This window comes from Centropristis striata, chromosome 8 (genome assembly GCF_030273125.1).
Source record: "Centropristis striata isolate RG_2023a ecotype Rhode Island chromosome 8, C.striata_1.0, whole genome shotgun sequence".
In the NCBI taxonomy this organism is placed as follows: domain Eukaryota; kingdom Metazoa; phylum Chordata; class Actinopteri; order Perciformes; family Serranidae; genus Centropristis; species Centropristis striata.
In genome coordinates, this window is record NC_081524.1 from 24,335,000 (window position 1) to 24,359,016 (window position 24,017).

The 24,017-nt window shown below is 40.9% G+C and overlaps 1 protein-coding gene across 2 annotated transcripts in view; it reads left to right on the forward strand.

The window, feature by feature from the left end:
• Positions 1-24,017, forward strand: part of hace1 (HECT domain and ankyrin repeat containing E3 ubiquitin protein ligase 1) — a 50,594-nt gene that overhangs the window by 16,341 nt on the left and 10,236 nt on the right. Inside the window, exons 7-20 of one of the 2 annotated variants that reach the window (XM_059340268.1) lie at positions 800-882; positions 1,194-1,290; positions 5,323-5,424; positions 5,509-5,615; positions 6,806-6,956; positions 8,028-8,102; positions 10,300-10,604; positions 11,739-11,807; positions 12,866-12,953; positions 17,153-17,264; positions 19,576-19,673; positions 19,796-19,883; positions 19,980-20,129; positions 21,927-22,123. In XM_059340268.1, the coding sequence (XP_059196251.1) occupies positions 800-882; positions 1,194-1,290; positions 5,323-5,424; positions 5,509-5,615; positions 6,806-6,956; positions 8,028-8,102; positions 10,300-10,604; positions 11,739-11,807; positions 12,866-12,953; positions 17,153-17,264; positions 19,576-19,673; positions 19,796-19,883; positions 19,980-20,129; positions 21,927-22,123 (1,722 nt within the window). The remainder of the gene's footprint in view (positions 1-799; positions 883-1,193; positions 1,291-5,322; positions 5,425-5,508; positions 5,616-6,805; positions 6,957-8,027; positions 8,103-10,299; positions 10,605-11,738; positions 11,808-12,865; positions 12,954-17,152; positions 17,265-19,575; positions 19,674-19,795; positions 19,884-19,979; positions 20,130-21,926; positions 22,124-24,017) is intronic. The other variant, XM_059340269.1, reaches the window with a different exon arrangement.

Consider the following 24,017-nt stretch of genomic DNA (forward strand, 5'->3'; position numbering starts at 1 on the left):
GGCTGGGCTACATGGACCAAAAGTCATATCCCGATAGATTTAGGCTTAATTTCAATATACGATATATATCCCGATATTTTTATTGCAAAGTGAGAGCAAATGTTCAGTCAAAGCCAAATATGACATGTCACAAGTAGTTTTTTTGAAACCATTTATTTAAGTGAACATAAATACTGTAGAACAACAGGATTACCTTTCTTTTTTAAATCAAAACTCCATATAGTGCACATTTAAATAAATTCATATTTAAAATAAAAATAGTCTATGAAATAAAATAGGCTATTTCTATTTCTGAAATAAATATATTTATATGAGAAAAGAATAACAAACATTACAAAAAAAACGAAATATGACAAACCCTAGTAAGGGCAGCATTTATATATAAAGAAAGAAAAAGGAACTGTATCGATATGGTGATATGGTCACATTTAAAAATATATTGATATATTTTTATATGGATATATCGCCCAGCCCTAGTTCGAAGCTGATATTTGGATGAGATATGACAGATGTGTGTGTTGAATAGCATCACCACAGTGCTAAGCCAGCACATCCTTCCGCTATTCACACAGGTTAGTGGATGGAGCTCCTCTCCAAGCTTCTTCCTTCAGAAATATTAATTATATACTGGATATTATCCATTCAATTGATTTCCTTGTCTTATAACCTGTTATCCTTTTGACGATTTAGCCATTCCATAATGATAACGTAGACCCCAAAATAATTGATGTAAAACTTGAAGGTAGATGATGTACCGTCCTACCAGTATGTGATATGAGGTTGTGTTGTATCTACTTAGACGGTGTTGTGTCTTCTGGACAGTGGCGCTGACATCAACCGGCCCAACGTCTCTGGAGCCACGCCTCTTTATTTTGCCTGCAGGTGATGCCATCACTGATTTTATTGTACTGATGAAGATTCATATTGTGTTCGCTCCTCATCTCTCTTGCTACATGATTGTAACTGTTCAGTAGAGATGCACAGATTCATATATACTTCCAAAAGTCTCAGACTATTTTTTTATATTAGAAAATAACTTACCAAACAGGAGTTGGGTCTAAACACGTATTCGTCCACATGTCAGAATACTTAAATAACCTGAAATATTTGATTGTAATATTCTAAAATAGTTTCTAGTATTTATATTATTATTATTATTATTATTATCATATTATGCCATTGTCATTCTGTAGCCATGGCCAAAGAGATACAGCGCAGATCCTGCTCTCTCGGGGTGCCAAATACCTTGCTGACAGGAATGGAATCACTCCGCTGGATCTCTGTGTGCAGGTGAAGTTTTTTTACCCACCTTTTAACAATTTACTCACTAAACGCTTTTCCCTCTTAGGTCCGTACTCTGGCATAAATACCTTCACCTGAAGTAATTCGTTTATCAGATTACGAGTCCTGCAACCGCGTGGACATTTCACTACCCCCTCACTAATCTTCATTTTGGCGCGTTTGATAAAGCTTACAAAAAGCGAATTCATTTAGTAAAAAATGATAATAGTAATTCCTTCAATTCCAATAGAGTCCTCGCTGATCCTTGCCCTTGATGCTCTCCCCCTTATTAAAGCTGTAAGCAGGGTTGAACGGTCCCCGCATCTCCACGCATGTTGGGGTGCATGCAGGACTCGGCCGACACAACCAACAGGGGGCACTATGTGTCAATATTGACATGCTAATGTGTTCAGATCTGGACTCTCATCACACATGAGAAATTTGGGCACAACTTCCTTTTCATGGTGAATACTCAAAATTCACCACCATGCCACGCCCACATACTTTATCCATCCATCCATTCTCGTCCGGCCAGGTCGCAGGGGCAGCAGGCTAAGCAGGGCATTCCAGGCGCCCCTCTCCCCAGCCACAACGTCCAGCTCCTCCTGGGGGACCCGAGGCGTTCCCAGGCCAGGAGGGAGATATAATCCCTCCACCGTGTTCTGGGTCTTCCCCGGGGCCTCCTACCAGTTGGACGTGCCCAGAACACCTCTAACGGGAGGCGCCCGGGAGGCATCCTTACCAGATGCCCAAACCACCTCAACTGGCTCCTTTCGACGCGAAGGAGCAGCGGCTCTACTCCGAGCTCCCTCCGGATGTCTGAGCTCCTCACCCTATCTCTAAGGCTGAGCCCAGCCACCCTAGTACGGAGGAAGCTCATTTCGGCCGCTTGTACCCGCGATCTCGTTCTTTCAGTCACTACCCAAAGCTCATGACCATAGGTGAGGGTTGGAACGTAGATGGACCGGTAAATCGAGAGCTTTGCCTTCAGGCTCAGCTCCTTCTTCACCACAACGGTCCGGTACAACGCCCGCATCACTGCTGACGCCGCACCAAACCACTTGTCCATCTCACGTTCCATTCTACCCTCACTTGTGAACAAGACCCCGAGATACTTGAACTCCTTCACTTGAGGCAGTACCTCTCTCCCCAACCAGAGGGGGCAGTCCACCGTTTTCCGGCAGAGAACCATGGCCTCAGACTTGGAGGTGCTGACTCTCATCCCAACCGCTTCGCACTCGGCTGCAAACCGCCCCAGTGAGTGCTGGAGGTCTGAGGCCAAAAGAACCACATCATCTGCAAAAAGCAGAGATGCAATTCTAAGGTCACCAAACCGGATCCCTTCCTCCCCCCGGCTGCGCCTTGAGATCCTGTCCATGAAGACCACGAACAGAATCGGAGACAAGGGGCAACCCTGGCGGAGGCCAACACCCACTGGGAACGTGTTTGACGTTGTGCCGAGTATGCGGACACAGCTCTCACTTTGGTTATTGTCGGGACTGGATAGCTCGTAGCAACGAACCCGGTACCCCATACTCCCGCAGTACCCCCCACAAGACTCCCCGAGGGACACGGTCATAAGCCTTCTCCAAATCCACAACACACATGTAGACTGGATGGGCAAACTCCCATGACCCCTCCAGGAGCCTCGAAAGGGTAAAGAGCTGGTCCGTTGTTCCACGGCCAGGACGAAAGCCGCATTGTTCCTCCTGAATCTGAGGTTCGACAATCGGCCGTAGCCTCCTTTCCAGCACCCTGGAGTAGACTTTCCCGGGGAGGCTGAGAAGTGTGATTCCACGGTAATTGGAACACACCCTCCGGTCCCCCTTTTTGAAAATGGGAACCACCACCCCGGTCTGCCACTCCACTGGCACTGTCCCAGACCTCCACGCGACATTGAAGAGGCGTGTCAGCCATGACAACCCAACAGTGTCCAGAGCCTTCAGCATCTCAGGGCGAATCTCATCTAACCCTGGCGCCTTGCCGGCGGGCAGCTTTTTAACTACCTCGGCGACCTCTGCCAGGGATATTGATGAGTCTTCCCTCGAGTCTTCAGACTCTGCCTCCTCTACGGAGGACGTTTTGGCTGGATTAAGGAGTTCCTCAAAGTGTTCTTTCCACCGTCTAAGGACATCCCCAGGTCGGGTCAGCAGGTCTCCTCCCCCGCTGAACACAGCTTGGGACAAGCCCTGCTTTCCCTTCCTGAGTCGCCTGACGGTTTTCCAGAACCTCTTTGAGGCCGACCGAAAGTCCTTCTCCATGGCCTCCCCGAATTCCTCCCATACCCGCAGCTGCAGCCCTTCTGGCCAAACGGTACCTGCCCGCTGCTTCCGGAGACTCCTCGGCCAGCCAAGACCGGAAGGCCTCCTTCTTCAGCTTGACGGCCTCCCTCACTTCTTAACCTTGGGTTCTTGGGTTGCCGCCACGACAGGCACTGACCGCCTTCAGGCCACAACTCCTTCCAGCCGCGTCAACAATTGAGGCTTTGAACATGGCCCATTCGGACTCCATGTCCCCAGCCCCACCCGGGATGCTGGAAAAATTCTTCCGGAGGCGTGAGTTGAAGACCCTGCAGACAGGGGCCTCCGCTAGACGTTCCCAGTTCACCCTCACTACACGTTTGGGTTTGCCAGGTCTGTCCAGCATCCTCCCCCGCCACCTGATCCAACTCACCACCAGGTGGTGATCAGTTGACAGCTCTGCTCCTCTCTTCACCCGAGTGTCCAAAACATGCGGCCGCAGATCTGATGACACGATAATGAAATCGATCATCGATCTTTGGCCTAGAGTGCTCTGGTACCAGGTACACTTATGAACAACTCTATGTTCGAACATGGTGTTCATTATGGACAATCCGTGACTAGCACAGAAGTCCAATAACAGAACACCACTCGGGTTTAGATCGGGCAGGCCGTTCCTCCCAATCACCCCCCTCCAGATACCATCATTGTTACCCACGTGAGCGTTGAAGTCTCCCAGAAGAACAATAGAGTCCCCAGATGGTACCCCTTCCAGGACACCACCCAGAGACTCCAAGAAGGCCGAGTACTCCGAACTACTGTTTGGTGCATAAGCACAGACAACAGTCAGAGACCTTCTCCCTGCGACTTGCAGCCGCAAGGAGGCGACCCTCTCGTTCCTCGGGGAGAACTCCAACACAGCGGCGCTCAGCCTGGGCAACTCCGGAAAAGGAGAGAGTCCAGCCTCTCTCCAGGAGTTTGGTTCCAGAGCTCACGCTATGCGTGGAGGTGAGCCCAACTATTTCTAGTTGGTAACGCTCCACCTCCCGCACAAGCTCGGGCTCCTTCCCCGCCAGCGAGGTGACGTTCCACGTCCCCAGAGCTAGCCGCTGGAGCCGGGGGTCAGCACGCCCAGGTCCCCGCCTTTGCCTGCCGCCCAACTCTCTGCGCACCCGACCCTAATGCCTGAGTCTGCGGGTGGTGGGCCCACAGGTCGGCAGGACCACGTAGTCTTTTCGGGCTGAGCCCGGCCGGGCCCCGTGGACAAAGGCCCGGCCACCAGACGCTCGCCTGCGCGCTCCCCTCCCGGGTCTGGCTCCAGGAGGGGGCCCCGGTTTACCCGTGCCGGGCAAGGTACACTGGTTTAAATGATCCCGCTTCATAAGGGTCTTTGAATCGCTCTTAGTCTGGCCCCTCCCCTGGGACCACTTTGCCTTGGGAGACCTTACCAGGAGCTATTGCTCCCGACAACACAGCTCCCAGGATCACTGAGGCACACAAACCCCTCCACCACGATAAGGTGGCGATTCAAACTACCCCACTTCAAAAAAATCTGAACTATTTCTTGAAAGCATGTCGTGAAAATGAGTGCGTACTACTCATACACTGCTGTCTTGCATCTTGCAGACGCATGGCATAATTTCTAGCGACGAACACACACAACTAATGCTCTAAACACACACAGCGAACAGGAAGAAAGCTGCCATGCACACACAAACTCCTAGTTACCAGCAAGTATATCTCTGGTCCTAGTCGTGTGTTGTTAAGTTCATGTGGTTTCTGTCCCACCTTGTGTGTTCAGGGTGGATATGGGGAGACATGTGAGATCCTCATCCAGCACCACAGCAGACTTTTCCAGACCCTCATCCAGATGACACAAAATGATGATATGAAAGAGAACATGGTATGACCAGTGAGTCTTTACATTCAGTGATAAGCCCTTTGTAGACACATCTGTTGATGTGTGTGTGTCTGCGTGTCTGTGTAGCTCAGACAGGTTCTGGAGCATGTCTCTCAGCAGAGTGACAGTCATTACCAGAGGATCTTGACAAGTCTTGCTGAAGTGGCTACCACCAATGGACACAAGCTTCTCAGGTATTCATTCATTTATCATAATGTGAAATCGCTTATCCGAACCAGAGCTAATCCCAGCTGACATCGTGCATGGGGCGGGTACAGTCTGCACAGGTAGCCAGACTGACATTCACACCTTGGGCAATTTAGAATCACCATTTAACCTAACCTGCTTGTCTTTGGGAGGAATGAACAGCTTTAGCAGCACTGCATTAATGAACAAGCAACAGCAACAGGAAAGCACTTAATGATTACTATCCTGTCATCCTCTAAAGTATGATCAGTTATTACCTAGATAAACATTGAAAAACATAATCGACTTTGATTATTAACATAAGCAAAGTTCAATATAAGTAACATTACAACCAAAATACCCTAACCTAACAATATGGGTACATTGCCTCTTTTTCCTTGAGTTCAGTGGCTGTGTTGGATAGATCTGTAGGGATTATAAAATGTCCCAAAATAAGTGTATGGATACCTCTAAACGCATAGCATACAAATCAATGATACCTTGCAACGGGGCACCATTTATGTTGTAAAGGGCATTACCATGAATGCTATCCCTCCCATGGGGAAATCAAATATGTAAGGGTGAACCTGAGCAACATGGTCTCACTGTTCAAAACTGCAGTTAGATAGCTATCATAATTATTAATCATTATCAGACATAATTATAATAATAAATGATATGATTTGATTTACTCAGTCACCTCGAGATGGGGCACCACTCTGTAAAATAGAGAAAAGATTAAATTCAAAAGTGCCAATTCACCTAAATCAGTCTCATAAAGTTACTAAACTATCAATTTGGAACACTGATTAATAATTAAATTAATTATATTAAAACTACCATATTCATATTAAGTAGTGGTTGAAGGAATTTGGAATTATTTTCATCGAAGAGGCTAACACATCGTTCATAGTGTATAACATTAAATGGACAGCATGTGTATTCCAAAAAGGTATTTATTCTAAATAAACCAAGTAAAGCAAACAAAAAACGCAATATAGTCTAGAGATCTACACAGTCTAATCTAAGTGTGTATGTGTGTGTAGGGGGGGGTGGCAAGATGGCCGAAACCGCAGGTCACTAGATATTTTGTGTATTGCAGCTTCTGCTTGATGTTATGTAGCTGCATTACAGATTGATTGCTGGTAGTGGTGAGATGTGTCTGACAGTTGCTAATTTTATTTCTGTACATCCTTAGCCTGTCCAGCAGTTATGAAGCTCAAATGAAGAGTCTGCTGAGGATTGTTCGTATTTTCTGCCATGTGTTCCGCCTGGGGCCTTCATCACCCAACAATGGCAATGACATGGGCTACAATGGCAACAAGACGCCTCGCAGCCAGGTCTTTAAGGTTAGTAGGAGCTGTGTATACAGTATATTGTGAGCTATATGTGCTGCAAGAACCACTCAGTAGGCTGCTGGGATGAAGGTAGTGTATGCTCTTTATTTTCAAAACATTTTCAGTTTAATTATAACAAAACTGATACACTTTTAAAATATTGATTTGTACTTGTAAAGTACTGCATAAATCAACTATCAAAGCAAAAAGTAAAAAGAAAATGTACACACTGTTTTTTGCCACTCCAGTGTTTTTTATTGACTGTAGTGTAGTGTCAACTGATCAAAGATCTTCACTAACACAAACCTAAATGGCATTTTATATATTTTATATACTGTATCTCAAAACTATGGCAATTGACCAAGGTGACAGAAAATGTCACTGCAGAAATATTGAAGACATTTTGAATCAGTGTCTCTCATGTTTGTCCACCAGAGGGCACTAACTGCATTTTTTTTTTTTACTTTAGTGCCTATTCTCAAAAACGTTAATGTTAAAAAAATTGTGGTCGATTTTTGTTTATTTATTTATTTATAGCTCTGAAATATAGAAGTTGTCCTCAACAGTCACTGCATGGTTTAAGTGCTGACTGTCAGCTTTTGAGTGTTTACTTTTGAGATTGATGAGAGTGGTGAGAGTGAACTAAAACAACAAGCCAAAAGACTTTAAAAAGCTCCACAATGCTGCAGAGTTAGAGATAAATATTTGTTGTTTAATTTAATTCCATGTATATTTGGTAGGGACATTATACAATATAGGTAGAGAAGTGCACAACAATTGATCAATGCAATGTACTATTTTTGTTACTATGTAGTCACAGTCATGCAAGCCTTTGTTAATATGAAAATATTGCTTACTGCAGTCTTAAAAGGACTTTGGGTTTGAAAATATATATCTGCCTTCAGAATGTTCTGGTGTTAGCAACAACGCAGCACTTGGGGAATAGAGGAACATTATTTAGTTAATTGCTTCTTTTATTGGAAGATAGTTGGTAACAGCTGCACATGATCATACCGGCTTGACTGTACTGTATGTCCTTTGAACTTAAACAGCTCCAATAAGAATTGACTGTATTGGTTGCAGATGTGTGCGAGACAGATGGAGGTGGCGACGATACAAAAAGATGAATGTTCCTGGACAGGTTCTGCTGTCTTTGATGTGAGCCATGGACATTTTTATCATTTGCAGTTAATCATAAGCCCTTGCATGTCAAATACATTGACATGTTGAAATTTGGGAAATATGATCTCTTGAACCCTGCAATCTCATAATCTTGTCGGCAATGTAGCCAGGTGTTTCAATTTCATCTCCCACTGATAGAAAATCTGATAGATGATTTAGTCTGATATTTAATGTTTCATCTGAAAATGGTTGGGCAATATGGATCATATCATATTCAATGCTACATGGCACTTTTTGTTGTGATCTAGATCTACAGCATGTCATAATATTTTTATTTATAACTTTATGTATTTATATCAGAATATATCTGTCAAGTTCCTTCCAATCCAATATTGTCATAAAGCAGGTCTGCACAATAATTTACCACTTCCATCTCCTGACACAACAAATGTAGTTGACATCACACAATCACTCGAAATAAAAACACCACCATATTAGCAGAAAGCACTTGCAGTGGAAATGTCTGCTGTATTTCTACAGTAAAGAGTGAGCAAGGATAGCTGTTGTGTGCCGGGAAGCCAGAACAATCGCTTAAAGACAGCTAGAAATGAACAGAAAAAGTGTGTATTGGACCTCACGAACAACAGGTTCTCATTGTGCAGTGATCACTTCATACCATACAGTGCATCAATATAATATTTACACAACTAATCATTCCTGACCACCACCCATGACTTCAACGGAGGGTCATTTACTCTTTAGGCATAATTCACCTGTATTTAACACTTAATGGCACTCTTATGATAACTGCTGCCGTCATTTCATTTATGAGATAGTGCCTTTCAAAATTCAGTAATTATATGTGTAACTCTATTGAAGATACTGACTGGTTAACACCACATCTGTGATATTACACTGCCCATTACTTATGCTAACATTCAAGCAACACATACCCTTCTAGTGACAACAAGCAGTTTTATCTAATAGACTCCAAAGCCAAATGTTATTCACAAAACCAGATTTCGTCCATCTATACCCCTCCGGGCTTTTGTTGGTTTTCATGGACTCTCCGGAGTAGGAAAAGGGAAGGTTTCCTGTAGATGTCTAGGCACTGCAGGTCTGCAACGTTGTCCATTTCGAATCATGAAATCAACCAATAGCAATATAGGGATCAGTAATGTTTAATCCAATATGTGTTTCAATATAGGCTTCAATCTCCTTTGATTTAATGTGCACAGTGAACTCTGACACCTTGACATTAAAAGGTAAATGGACTGCACTTGTATAGTGCTTTTTTAGTTTAAGTGACCACTCAAAGCTCTGTACACTACAGATGCGCTCATTTACCCATTCACACACATTCACACACATTCATACTGGTGGCAAAGGCTGCCCTACATGGTGCCACCTGCCACCATCAGGAATTCATTCACACGACGATGAACACAGCATCAGAGGAATTTGGGGTTCAGTATCTTGTCAGAGGATGCTTCGACATGTAGGCTGCTGTTGCCATAAGCTATACCACCAGCAAATGAATGCTGGCACCTTCATTTTGATTATACTTTTTCTGCCAAAATGGCGGCATGAACAAAACTCGTCATGATGTCCAGAACTCTATAGATGGAATAGCACAATCTCTGTAAGTATGTCAAACTTAATACTATCCTCTATATTTAAATACTGTCCAACCCAAAATAGACTCTATATCATCTTGAGGTTTTGAGTGTTTGATTTGCATTTACACTACTCTGTCTGATTTCACTTCTAAAATATCTTTACCAAAGTGAGGAGGAATTAGCTACGATAGTCTTTTGGCTGTCTATGACACATGACTGCACATCAGTTTGCGAGCTCTAACTTTGATGAAATTGAAAAAATAAAGAAAGCTAGCTGATGTGGAAGATTTAATGATTCTTAAAATACCCTTTCTAAAAATTGTTGTAAGACTTTGCAAGGTCCTGCTCTAGCATAAACCCAAATAACATTCAAATCATGCAGGACTCTTTTTTTTTTTTAAGGGTTTGATCACTCAAGTAACAAAAATAACACAACATATTGATCCAACATATTGGCCCTAATAATGACCTTTAGTAAAATCTGAATGAAGCTTTGTTAACCTGCAAAAACCCTGAAGGCCAGAAGTCACTCTCTTGTAATGTGTTCATGGATCACTCCCTTTGTTTTCTCTTTGCTCCTGTGTGCCTGTCACCTCCTGTCTGTCCATCTGCAGCCGTTGGAGCTGCTGTGGCACTCCCTGGACGAGTGGCTGGTCCTTATCTCTACAGAGCTCGACAGGAACAGGAAGAACCCATCGTCCTCTTCTTCAAGCAGTGAGATAGCAACTCTGCTTCTCAAACAGCGGGAGGTCGATCACTCTGGTTCCACGCCAAAGTTGCCCTCCTTGTTGGACCCTCAGAAAGTCATGGAAACAGAGGTGTATGCCGATGGGGAGGATGTCATCTCCATGACAGCCAGTCGGCTCAGTGCTGTGATCCAAGCCTTCTATATGTGCTGCTCCTGTCAGATGCCACAAGGGTCTGTGCTCAAACTTCGTCCGTCAGCTGTCATATCTCATCAATATCAATATGACGAGAAATATATGGTTTTGGTACTGCACATTGCAATCGTTTCCATCTTAAATGCCCTTTTTGGGGGGCTCAGACTTCTGCTTCAACCATAGCCACAAATACTAATGCTGTACTACCACCTTGACCATCCTGTTTACTTTAATAGTGTTCGTTGCAACATACAGTAATATTAAAAGTGAATTTGGTTAAAGTGAAACTGTAGGAATATTGTCTAGTGGCGGTCACGGAGACCTCTTTGCTACTGACACCGCTGCTTCTGCCAGACAACAGCAGGACAAAGCTTCAGAGAGCCAGGGAGGAGTGCAGACCTCTGGGTTGCAATGTTACATCTGTTCCCAGCACTGCAAAATAACACCAACATCACCAACAGTATGATAGTATTAACATTCAAAACACAAGATTTACACTCAGTGCTTGGTATGTCTGTCTAGTTACATGAGGAGCACAGTAAGACTCTCGGATTCAAACTAGGACGTCAGTTATCCATTTCATCATGGTAGAGAGTCGGAAAGACGTATTTCACCTCATTAAGGATCAAATCCGTAGTGCCCTAATTAAAACATTATTTTTGCCTTTACTAAAGCTCCACTTGTAATACAGTATAACATAGTTTAATATGGTCAAAAAGGTAAAAATGCTGGATTTTTCCCCCAAAACATGCATCCTATTGTGACGTGTAAGCCTAGAGCATGTGAGGTAACTGGTCCCAGGTCTTATCTTAATTGTCATGACCAGCGATCAACCTCACACACACACACACACACACACACACACACACACTCTCTCTCTTTCTTTAAACCCATTTACAGTTCCATAATTATTTGCAATAAGATCATTAATGATGCTTATTTATCAGCCAATATAAGCTTATTATTTACATGTTTGCGGTCACCCTGTTTATTCTGCTTTCCATCAGCAAGTGATGTTTTCTTTTATGATCCAATATCGTTTTCAAAGTAGTAGATTTTGCCATAGAAGATAGAAATGATGATCTAGTCATTGATGCTCTTGTTGAGAGGGAATTAATCTTTTGCTTTCTAACTTCATCTTCCTCCCTCTTCACCTCTCTTTCCTTACGCAGAATGACGTCTCCTCGCTTTATTGAGTTTGTCTGCAAGCATGACGAGGTGCTCAAGTGTTTTGTAACCAGGTGAGTCAGTGTGGTCCTCTGCAGTACTTCAACCTCCCCACACCCACAGACTGGCTGTTAGATACACTCAACCCACGCTTTGATACAGTTTCCCATACAGGGTTAACCATAGGGTTTATTTTAACAGAATGAGCTTTCAGAAAAAGATTCTTTAATGATTTCATTGACAAAAAATGTAACAGCAAAACACAATCTATGCATAACGCAATCTATGCAATGCATGTATATGTGTATATATATATATATATATGTGTATATATATATATATATATATATATATATATATATATATATATATATATATATATATATATATACATTAATTGCATAGATTGCATATTCATATAGATATACATATGCACTGTCTTGCACATTTTACCTTGGATAAATAAAAAGGGATTCTCTTTAATATGTTAATATGTTCATATATATATATATATATATATATACTACAAAATACATTTCTAAGAGAAGAGAGGAATGTATTTTTTTAGTGTACAACAAAATACATTTCTCTTATCTTTAACATATTAAAGAGAATCCCTTTTTATTTATCCGTGGTAAAATGTGCAAAACAATGCATATGTATATCTATATGAATGTAGATGTTGTTTTAAGGAAGATCAGCATATCATCATTCTCAGACAGAAGCTGAGATCTCACATCCACACTGCCCCCTGTTGGCTGTTAGCAAGCTAATGCTAGCAAGCTAATGTTTGCTAATATCCACTTTTGTCCTCTTAAAAGTTTTAGAAGTCTTAAAAGTGTTTTTTCAGTTTGTCAGATTTTGAAAACTTAGTTCTGGTTCTTTAACTTATTGGTAGAACATTTCACCACACAGCAGCTTTTAGACATTATTCTGTTTGCTAGAGATAGATAGGTAGATTACGCCTTATGCTCTTTGAAAAGGGGTTCTCGCGATGCATCGTTACATCCCTTCTGGGTACTGATCCAGCAACTTTTTTCCCTGTTCATTTATTTCCATTTTTATCTCTTTGTTCTCTCAATTTGTTCTCTTGTTTCTCGCTCTGTTCATCCCTTTGTCTCCTCTTTTTTAGGAATCCAAAGATTATCTTCAACCACTTCCATTTTCTTTTGGAGTGTCCAGAATTGATGTCACGCTTTATGCATATAATAAAGGGCCAGGTAAGACATGATAAATCATTTAAATATCATGGTGAATTATGTGGAAGCTGAAATCAGTTCTCCAGAAAAGTCAGGGTCTGTTCTTTATTGAGCAAAAAGTCGTATTTCAGCAGGAAGTGTACACACGCAACTTAACAACATTAGTTACTACTACTTTGTGAAACATGGAAAATATATTTATTTTTATTTATTCATATATTTATATGGTACAAACAAAGGCAGTACCAAATCCTTTCATGATCCTAAAGGAAAAGTCCACCAAACAAGGAATTTAGTCATCTACCTAACACCATGTCAGCTGGAAGCACCTTTCACTTTGTATGACCACCAACAGTACAATAACCTTATTTGCCTGTGCACATTTTAGCCCAATTATGAAAGCACATATACACTACATACTCCAAACATTCTAGAGTAGGTATACAACTAATGGCTAATGTTTTTTAATCTTTTTATTTGTAAATTATTTTTCAATATGTTTTTCATTTATAAAAACCAAAAAGCCACCAATCCAAAAATGCAATCCATAATGCAACGGTAATTTAAAAATGTTTTACATGTAAAAAAAAACAAACAAAAATACAACCACTGAATTGAATTCAGTAACTGACTAATCATTTCAACACAATACTCCAGTATGCATTGTTCTGAGATGATTAGTGATGAAAGTTATGAAATTATTTTTCTTGTTCCACCTTCTCCAAGCTCAAAGGATTTGCTTCTTTGTCTGTTTCATTTAATTGTAAACTGAATATATTTGGCTGAAGATATCACCTTTGCTTCTGAGAAACGAATTACTTTTTGGAGCTTTATTATATTCAAAAGCTCATTAAACTTGAAACGTGAAAAATTCGATAATCTCCCATGAAATGTATGTATATTGGGGGTCTCTGGAATGGGCGTGGCAAAATGAGTCACTAACACCCCCCAGAATTGAGCCCCTTGCACAGGTTTGTCGTAGAGACACGGAATTTCATACATTCAGCCATTCATACATTCATGTATCATGGGAAGACGCACCAAAAAGTCTCAAGAACACATTCCTGAAAACAAGGAAGTCGACCATCTTGAATCGAATATCCGTTTTTCACGACATTTCATCGTCGCATACTTAAACAAACTCCTCTTAGATGTGGCGTAAATATTCCACTGTATGTGTGTTCTGAACTTATTTACCGCATGTTTATTAATCAATCAAAGCTCCCGGTCTGTCTGTGAGCTTCACTCTCCTGCTCTCTGTCAGCAGCAGCTGAGTGGACAGCGGCTGGCTGAACTGTCTTCAGCAGCTGACTGACAGCAGAAATGTACTGAAATTACTGGTTACCTAAAAGCTTTCATCTCTGCTTCACAGAGACAAAAATCATCAAGTATATATTGATTGATTTTATTTCTCAGAGGGGAATCTACATGTAGTGAAACAGGAACACAGGCAGAGTGGCAGCGTTGATCAGTGAACGTAGATTTGCTCAAAGTTCAAAACACATAAACAGCTGGAGATTTGTGTTATTTAAACAGCTGTGTATGCAAAAAATACTTCACTTAACGCAACAAAAAGAGACCCGACACGTAAAAAACACACAGGGGTCTCGGCGTGCCTCTTGACAAAAAAAACAAACAGCTGAGGCCGAGGGGCTTGTCCCGAGAATCTGATCGTCAGTTCAAGGCAAGTGGCACAAAACAAGAACAGGTCATATGCAAAGAGTGCTGTATTATTATTTTATTTATATGTATTTATTCTTTAAGGAGATGCACTGATTTTTGGTGAATAAGACCAATTTTATTTCGATGCACATTAGCAGGAATAAAGCATCATATAGATGTGAAAGCAGTTATCATATGACAATAAAATTTGTTTTTGTTGAAACGACAAATAATTGTGATAATTAATCGTGATCTCAATAATGATCAAAATGATTGTGATTATCATTTTGGCCTTAACCGTGCAGCCCTAGACTCAATGGTATAAAAATAATTTTGATAACCCAAAAAATGCCCAAGTTACAGAGGAATAACTTCCTGTAGGTTTCAGTAAAAACAGGAAGTGATGCGTATCTTAGCAAGAATTACTCCAGTTATCGCAAACCTTTGCTCAGTACTTTCTAACACTCCGCTGAGGCAATGTCCAAAATGTGATGCCAATCAGCCACTGGGTGACACTGTGCCAAAAATACAAAATGACAATTAAAGTCCCGAATGATTAAAAATCAAAGTTGCTCTCAACACTTTTATTTGTTTATGTAATACAACTGATAAATATCAACTGAAAAAATATTGACCTTCAAGAATCCAGTGTTGGTGAAGCTATATTTACCTCAAACATGTCTTTGAAAATTCTGTAATGTAATTTCTTGCCTCTTATCAGCCTAAATATACACTGGTACTGATGCATGTGGGATTAACTGATATAACATACATGTAGGGTTGTCACGATACTAAAATTTTCAACTTGATACCAATACTCGATTCGAAAATATTCGATACTCGATACCATTTTTGATACCACTAGGATAAAAACAAAGACCCCAAAATTTAACAGAAATATTTTTATTAACAAGAAAAATGCAACATGTAAAAATGAACAGAACCACAGGTTAAATATTTATAATAAAAAACAGTTGTGCAAAAAGAAACTGCAACTATGATAACAAGCTTCAGGTTTGAGGTAGTGAAAAGAAAAAATACAATAAACAATAACAATTAGAACAATATTTTGAGGTTGTATGCTGTGCACAAATTAGGAAAGCTTGATAAAAAAAGAGGTAGTCGGCTGTGTGTGTTGCTGTTTGGTTGCAGGTCGACTTTTCTCTGCTTCATTCTTCAAGAGAGAAAATAACACTTTTCAGTCACCAACATTTATATAAACTTATTAACTCTATGCTTATGTATACTGACACTGTGTCAATTAATGTAATATGGGCATACTACGTGCCTGATTTGTTTATTTATTTACGTTGCTTATAATCATTGACGTCACATCTGCCTTTAATTGCTAGCTGTGACTAATGGCTAATAATAACACGGGCAACATTAATACAGGCCACCGGCCACGATAACATCAGTAATAGGTATGTTTGAAACGAAAGACACAAACCTGTCGAAATTGACTGTAAAGGCCAGGGTGTCGGTCCTTAAGATGTTTCGCCAAGTTTGAAGTACTGCTTGTGCACGTCACGGTGAGGGGAGAGGCCTTCTGTGTGTGTGTGTGTGTGCAGGCAGAGAGAGAGAAGGAGGCAGCGTCGGCAGCTCGGCGTCGGGAGGGGGGGCGGTTGGTATCGATACTTTTGAAAATGAGAATCGTATCCGGATACAACGTTTTAGTATCGATACTTTTTTGAGTATTGATACTTTTGACAACCCTACATACATCAACTTCTCCAGCTTATAGATCAGGCTCATGTTCGGAACTTCTCTCAGCATGGTGGTCACCTCTCATCTAGGTGTACTCTATCAGCACCTTGTGAAATCAGCCTTTAGTTCTTAGACACCAAGCTGAGTAAAATCTATGAAAACTCCTCCATCAACCTATGCTGCTTGACATGTCTCTCTTGTATGCAAACAAATCAGACTCCAAAAGCATTACTTTCTTCTTCATTCTCTACTTTGATAAGTCAAAGTGTCTTTCTGTTTGTCTTCAGGGACTTTATGGAAAGTGCCTTTGAAAGTCCCCTGTCTTCACTTCAGGATCATTTAACAGTGTTACAACCATGGCGATAACACTTGTCTTAAGTTCCATTTATATGGCTTCATAAATTTTAAGTGCTGCTCTGAGTTGTGTGCTCTTCCCTCACTCTTCAGTATTCATATTTGAGCTGCAGCATTCGAGCCTCGTTACCCGTGGATTATGGCTCGCCTGGGAGTAGGCCCTTGTTTTAATTACAGACTTTAACCTGGTGAATTTGATTTCATCTCCTGATTCCTCTCACAGTACACCCCGCAGCCCCAAGGGGAAAAGCCTTTCTCTCTCTTCCATGCTTATCCTTCACTCTACTTCCAACACTGAGAGAACAAAGGCATATATTATGCAAATAGAGCCCAGCCTCATCTATGTATTACAGACTAGTATTTCAGCACTGAAGGCTTTCTGCGCCATCAGTTGAGACTAAAAAATCCACAGTCTGAGAGTTGAAAGCACAGCGAAGTGGTAATTAGTTTAGGAAAGTGCTGTGCAGTGTGACTTGAAGTCTTGTTTTGTCCCTCAGCCTTTCAAGGATCGCTGTGAGTGGTTCTATGAGCATCTGCTAGCCGGCCAGCCAGACTCAGACATGGTTCATCGTCCAGTCAACGAGAACGACATTCTGCTCATTCACAGAGGTACAGAGGCACTCTTTATACACCAAAAGTGGAATTGTATGGTGCTGAGAAGATTGCACCAAAGTCTTTTCACACGTCATTTACAGGTACATCTAAAAAAATTTGAATATCATGAAAAAGTTAAATATGTCAGTCATTCCAGAAAGTGAAACGCATACATTATATAGATTCATCAAGCGTAGAGTGAAATATTTCAAGCCTGTTTTTCTTGTAATTTTGATGATTCTGTCTTAGAGATAATGAAAATCCCAAACTCAGTGTCTCGTAAAATTAGAATATTGTGAAAAAGTTCAATATGTGAGTCCTGGGTCAGTGGTGGTTTGGGGCCATGTCCTCTGCTGCTGTTGGTCCACTGTGTTTTCTGAAGTCCACAGTCAACATAGCAGCCATCTAGCAGGACATTTTAGAGCTCTTCATGCTTCCACAAGCTCTTTGGAGATGCTGATTTAATTTTCCAGCAGGACTTGGCACCTGCCCACACTGGCAAAGGTACCAAAAGCTGGTTCAGTGACCATGGTGTTACTGGGTTGACCTGAACCCCATAGGAGTCTATGGGCTGTTGTCAAGAGGAAGAAGAGAGACACTAGACGCAGATGACCTGAAAGACGATATCAGAGCAACATGGTGCTGTAGGCTGATCTCCTCCATGCCACCAAGTGTTAATGACATTTGTGTTTAAAATATCCTTTTTCTTCATTGATCTTATGTAATATTCTAATTTTCTGAGACACTGAGTTTTGTGTTTTCATTATCTGTAATCATCAAAATTACAAGAAATACAGGCTTGAAATATTTTACTCAATGTGTAAGTTTCACTTTCAGAGATCATTGACAAAAAATATTGAACTTTTTCACAATATTCCAATTGTTTGAGATGTACCTCTACACTCCAATGTGATGTTGCCTGGTTTATTGGTTAATGCACAAAGAATGAATGAAGGTGCAGACACCAGTCTTCCTCCCTGTGAAATCCTTATTAACTGCATTTGCAGCTGTATCAGGGAGGTTTGTGCTTGTTTTATTTCAGGCACTACATTAAAACATGTATGGGACATGGTGATAATGATATTGAAAAGCAATCAAGACAGACCAGTTTGCTTGATAAAACCACATGTTACGATGGCATAGTCCCCACTGTAATCTTTACTACATGGCCGACAGCTCTGCACTGTTGCCTCTGCTGTACCAACACATTGGTTTCATAGAAATGAATGAGGGGGGCTACATTTTTATGAATTGCTTATATCAGTATAAACAATGCCCTTTGAGTTTTTATCCTTGACCACTCATTTATTTGGTGACAAATTTATACTGACCACTTAGGGCATAAAGTACATTAAACAGCTATAATCAAAAATAGGGTACCAACTTTTTTTCTTCTGCATTTTGTGAAATGCAAACATTAAACAGCTTCTGCCTTCTACAATATTACATATTTGCATCGTTTCCTTTGAAAAACGTATGCGTGGGTACACAATTTGAATGCCACACACAAAATAGTGACTCTGTTACTAACTATGAAGACTACTGGATATAGAGGCAAATACAGGACGTCAATACATTGAAAAGATGTCAACCATAAATAAAAGGAAGCAATTGGCTTTTCATATAATTAACATCTTGAGAATTTTTCCAGAAAAACTAGTTTGCCTGCTGTTCTCACAAACAACTTTCAACAACTGAAAAAAGCATAGCTTGGTGAAAATTGTGTGATACAATAGGTGATACAATATTAAGTTCTACAGGTTGTTAAACTACCAATTACCATCTTTAAACAGAGTTTGTCCTGTCTATTAACCCATTTAGGCCTAAAACCGCTGTAAATAAATGCCTGTAAAACCTCTGGGCGATTAAAATAACCCCCTAAAACCTGAAGTTTTTCTGGAAATTCAACAGAAGTGTCAACGCCTACTAAATAATCGATTTTTCAGCCTCTGTAGCAGATAGAAATGAAATTCAAAAAGTATTTGAGAGCTTATAGCTGTTATATCTGAGCTCCCTCCGATATAGTCGTCCTCCGCCATGATTGCCGTTCTGGAAAAGTCCCATGTTGCATTGCGACACTCCCACATGTATTCTGATGCATTTCATTGGCCAAGAGACTGAAAATAGGTGGAAAAAACTACAAATACTACAAAACGACGTATCCACTTTCCTGGCTTTAATGGTAGAATAACGCAACAGCGCCCCCGGTTTTAATGGTAGAAATGCTGTAATGCTTTCCTGCCTTAAATGGGTTAAAGAGAGGACAGACTGACAGATGTACCTCTTTAACAGTACACTGATTCTTTTTTTTTAATCTCACAAACAGATTCCATATTCAGGAGTAGCTGTGAGATGGTTTCCAAGTCCACCAATGAGAAACTGAAACAGGGCATCGCTGTTCGCTTCCATGGCGAGGAGGGGATGGTGTGTTTCTAAATGTGTATGAGACTGATAAAACTCATTTTCTGTTGGCCTGTTTCAGCTGTCAGCTGATGGGTCATTACATCCAAAGCAGTGAGTTGTGTTAAAATGTTTCTCTGTTTTAGGGCCAGGGTGTGGTGCGGGAGTGGTTTGACATCCTGTCCAATGAGATCATCAACCCAGACTATGCTCTGTTCACTCAGTCAGCTGATGGTACGGGGCCTTCTCCTCACGGTGACAGCAGTCAGTGTCATACAGAACTGTATCATGTAGAATGAAGGTGTGTATTTGCGTGTGTGTTATCTACAGGTACCACTTTTCAGCCCAACAGTAACTCCTCTGTGAACCCGGACCATCTGAACTACTTCCAGTTCGCAGGTCAGATCCTGGGTCTGGCGCTGTACCACAGACAGCTGGTCAACATCTATTTCACCCGCTCCTTCTACAAACACATCCTGGGTAAAAAAAAACACAGGCTTACATGTAGATAAGAGTCAGACTAGTCTGATGCTTAGAAATATATAAAACATGGGATAATTTCCTTGACGCAGTTAACGTTACATGCATCGTACACAGTGTCCCTCATTTATGACAAGAGAGTGTAGAAACGAGCGCAGATATATAGAGCGTATATTTCGTCTTATGACAGGGTCCACGTGTGATTTATCAAACAATCGTATCTCACCAATCACAGCGTAAGACTGATCGGCTTTGATAAATGTTGCAGCTCGAAACAAGCGTAATTGAAATTGCACGCCCTAATATATATATAATATATACCCGATCCAGATGGCTCGCCTCAAGAATTTACGACACCGAAGGACACAATACGGCCAAAAAGAGGATTTTTCTGCCCTAAACTCATCTTTATTAGCAAAGTGCACCGTTACAAATAACAACAGGAGCGAAATAGACATATTACAGAAATACGCAGCGACAGAGGCTTATGAAATTAAAGTATTTATAGTTATAAATTCAAACAAGTTCAGTGAGTAGTTTACATTTGGAGCACAGACTTAAAGTTTTCACAGCTTTTTGGTTGAAGGAGGTAAAGCATGTTTTTAAGTAAGTTTTATGAAGAATTTCTCAGAGGCAGAAAGTGAAACGCTGATGTCCAACAGCTGCAACACAACAAACTGGTTTTGTTTGGCAGCAAAAAAAGTGAAAAGGAAGGAAATCAGTGGTGCTGTCAGCAGATTAGCAGTGGAGAATTCAACTCCAGGCGAGGTTGGAATATTTCATTTATACATTGTGATATATAAAGCGTAATAGCCTATATAATATGAAAATATTGTTATGACGGATATTATTTGCTTCCATACATTTAGTAAGAATTTTATCCCAGTCAGATAACGGAAAACGTTTACTAGCAGAAGACAAAAACATTTTACAGCCTCGGCTAGTTTTCTGTTTAAAGACGTTCACAGTTGCAGGTTGTATTTATTTTAAATTATAAATATAGATATAGATATATTATTATATATTAGAGTTTTATCAGCTCCAGGCATCTATACAATAGTCCAAGATAAATTCTCTAACTCAGACGTGTGGACTTCACGCTGACTCAAATTTGCGTACACGAGCTGAGAGCAGATTGAGATCTGATCTTACCCCCCGCTCACGTCCAGATTGATAAATGCCTTGTAGAAATGATCGTACGCCCACTTTACACTCACTTGATGTCGTACGCTCTTTTGATAAATGAGGGCCAGTGTGGTTACAGTAAATGTGAAAGCACAATAGAAATTAAATACAAAATACTCACCTTGTAACTTCAGATCTTACTTCCAAATTAGAAAGCAGGCTAGTGTTGTGTGTTGCTCCACTGAGAAGCCAAAAAATAAGATAACATGTCGGTGTTAGAGAGAAACATAGCAGGCACTTAAGGGCTCAAACATTACTGTGGACTTGACGTTCCCTGACATGATTCTAGTGAAGTTTTGATCCTATTCCAGACCAGCCTGTTGCTAGGAATGACAGTATTATCATTACTATAATATAAAATGTGTTGTTAAATAATATTATTTGTAATACTTTTTATGCTTTGATTATTATCATACTGTATACTGTAGATATTTCATGTTGAATGAAATGAAGCGTAGACGGTTATATAGTCCCATATATTTGGGAGATTTTCCATCCTAACATTAAGGAAACCTGGAAGAAATGGAAACGTTGAGTCCTCGGGAATACCAAAGTTAACATCTTGTGTTAATGAATTTGTATTTTTTTTTAAATCTCATCCGTGCTTTCCAGGTATTCCAGTGAACTACCAGGATGTGTCGTCTATTGATCCTGAATATGCAAAGAACCTGCAGTGGATCCTGGACAACGACATCAGTGATCTGGGTCTGGAGCTCACCTTCTCTGTTGAAACGGACGTGTTCGGGGCGATGGAGGAAGTACCGCTCAAACCCGGAGGGATCAGCATCCTGGTCACCCAGGACAACAAGGTCACTCACCACAACACAGTGACCCAGTGTCAACATATCAACATGAACTGAATTCTTTGGTGAAAGGAAAATTTCGGAGAGAGAACACTTTATTTGACATATTTTCTAATGCAGTTTCACCCCCAAAAAACTAAATCTATAACTTGAAGCTAATTATAGGTAAACTAGAGAAACTCCCATTAAAAAAGTGCAGTGTTGTGTATCACTGCTTAAAGTGAAAATAGTAAGCGAGTTCAGGGCAGGAGAAATGTGTGTGTTACTGACCTGCTACATGTAAATGAGGATAAATAAATACCAAAAATTCCCTCCGGGGATCAATAAAATATTTCTGATTAACATGGAGCGCAATGAAACACATTTCTCACAGATAACAACAATAAACTTAAGTACGGATCAAAGTCCTGATCGCCGACTGTTTCCCCTTTAGTTTAACATGGAGATGTTACCGACTGTTTCTCTTTGGTTTAACATGGAGATGTTGCTGACTGTTTCTCTTTGGTTTAACATGGAGATGTTAACGCTGCAGGTGCACAGCAATCCATGACGCACAGATCTCTGTCCCCGGAGAAAAAACGTGTTTGGGAAATCCTTTCAGAATAAGTCAGGTGTGGTGCATAGTTGATCCTGTGTGTGATGTTTAATTGGGACAACAAGGTATAGGCAGTGTGGCTTATAAACTGATGCGTAAAAATGATTTTGGCAGCATTACGGAAAGGCTGCTCTTTTAGCTCTGGAGGAGAAAAGACAACGGTAGAGTTTAGACAGCGTGTGTTTAGGGACACGTCTGCCATGGTCGGCTCTCTGACACCTTGTTGCTGATCCCAGACCTGAGGCACCAGAAAGCACATTTTTCTGCCTCCACCTCGGAGATCACCACATCCACCTCACACTCACTGGCAGCAAGTTGATTTGCCATTGTTTTGTAGATAATCACTTTAGTTATTTGTATGTCATCTGCGTGCGTATTTGCGGGAGGAGCCGGGGCGTGGCTGGTGGCTCGTGCATGTGCGCTCAGTTCCAGCTGATTGGGATGTGTCATGGAGAGATGCAGAACCTGGCTGAGCACAGTTTGATACATGTGGAGTTGAGTTTTCATACATACTTCTCTAGTGTTGGGAGTATGCCATCTTTCAGTATGAAAGCTACACACTCTTTGATACATGAGGCCCCTGGTCATTATACTGCACGGGAAGCTGTTTTTACAACCTGTTTCTCTGGTGTCTTTGTCTGTATGGAAAGTTATTAATGGCTTTGAGGGAGAAGGCTGAGAGGAGGGAACCATTTATGCAACTTCTTAATGAGTGTTGTTGTCTGTTCAATAGAAAATAAAAAGTTTATTTATGTGTGTTGAGAGAAAATGCTATGTATCTCTCAGATAAAAATGGTAGAATTGACTGTACGTGTAAAATTCATTAGCAGGATCCTTTATGCGTCTATAAGATCACAGATTGTACAAAATATGATGGTTAGGTATATAGAAGTTATATTTCTCCCCTGGATGCCTTGGAAACTTCAGAAAAAACACAAAGTGATATCTTTATTTTATATATTTAGTTTTTTTGTGGAAAATTAAAAAAAAAACATTGCATCCAACATGACAATTAGTGTGCATTAGATGTGCCAGGCTTGCTGTTTCCCCTGATAGCGATCCTTGATTTAAAAATAAGGTTGCAAAAATTCCAAAAATGTTTGGGCAGTCTTACACGTATGTAGTTAAAGCCAGATCTATAATAAATGATTGGCTTAAATTCCCCTCAAGTATATCCATCCACAGTTGGTCTCCTATGAACAATTGATTTGTCTCCTCCAACTAATTGCAATGAAGACAGGAAGAGTCCCAATTAGAGAGTGAAGTACTGCAGAGTCCCTGGAGGTGGCACTGTCTCCTCCCAGC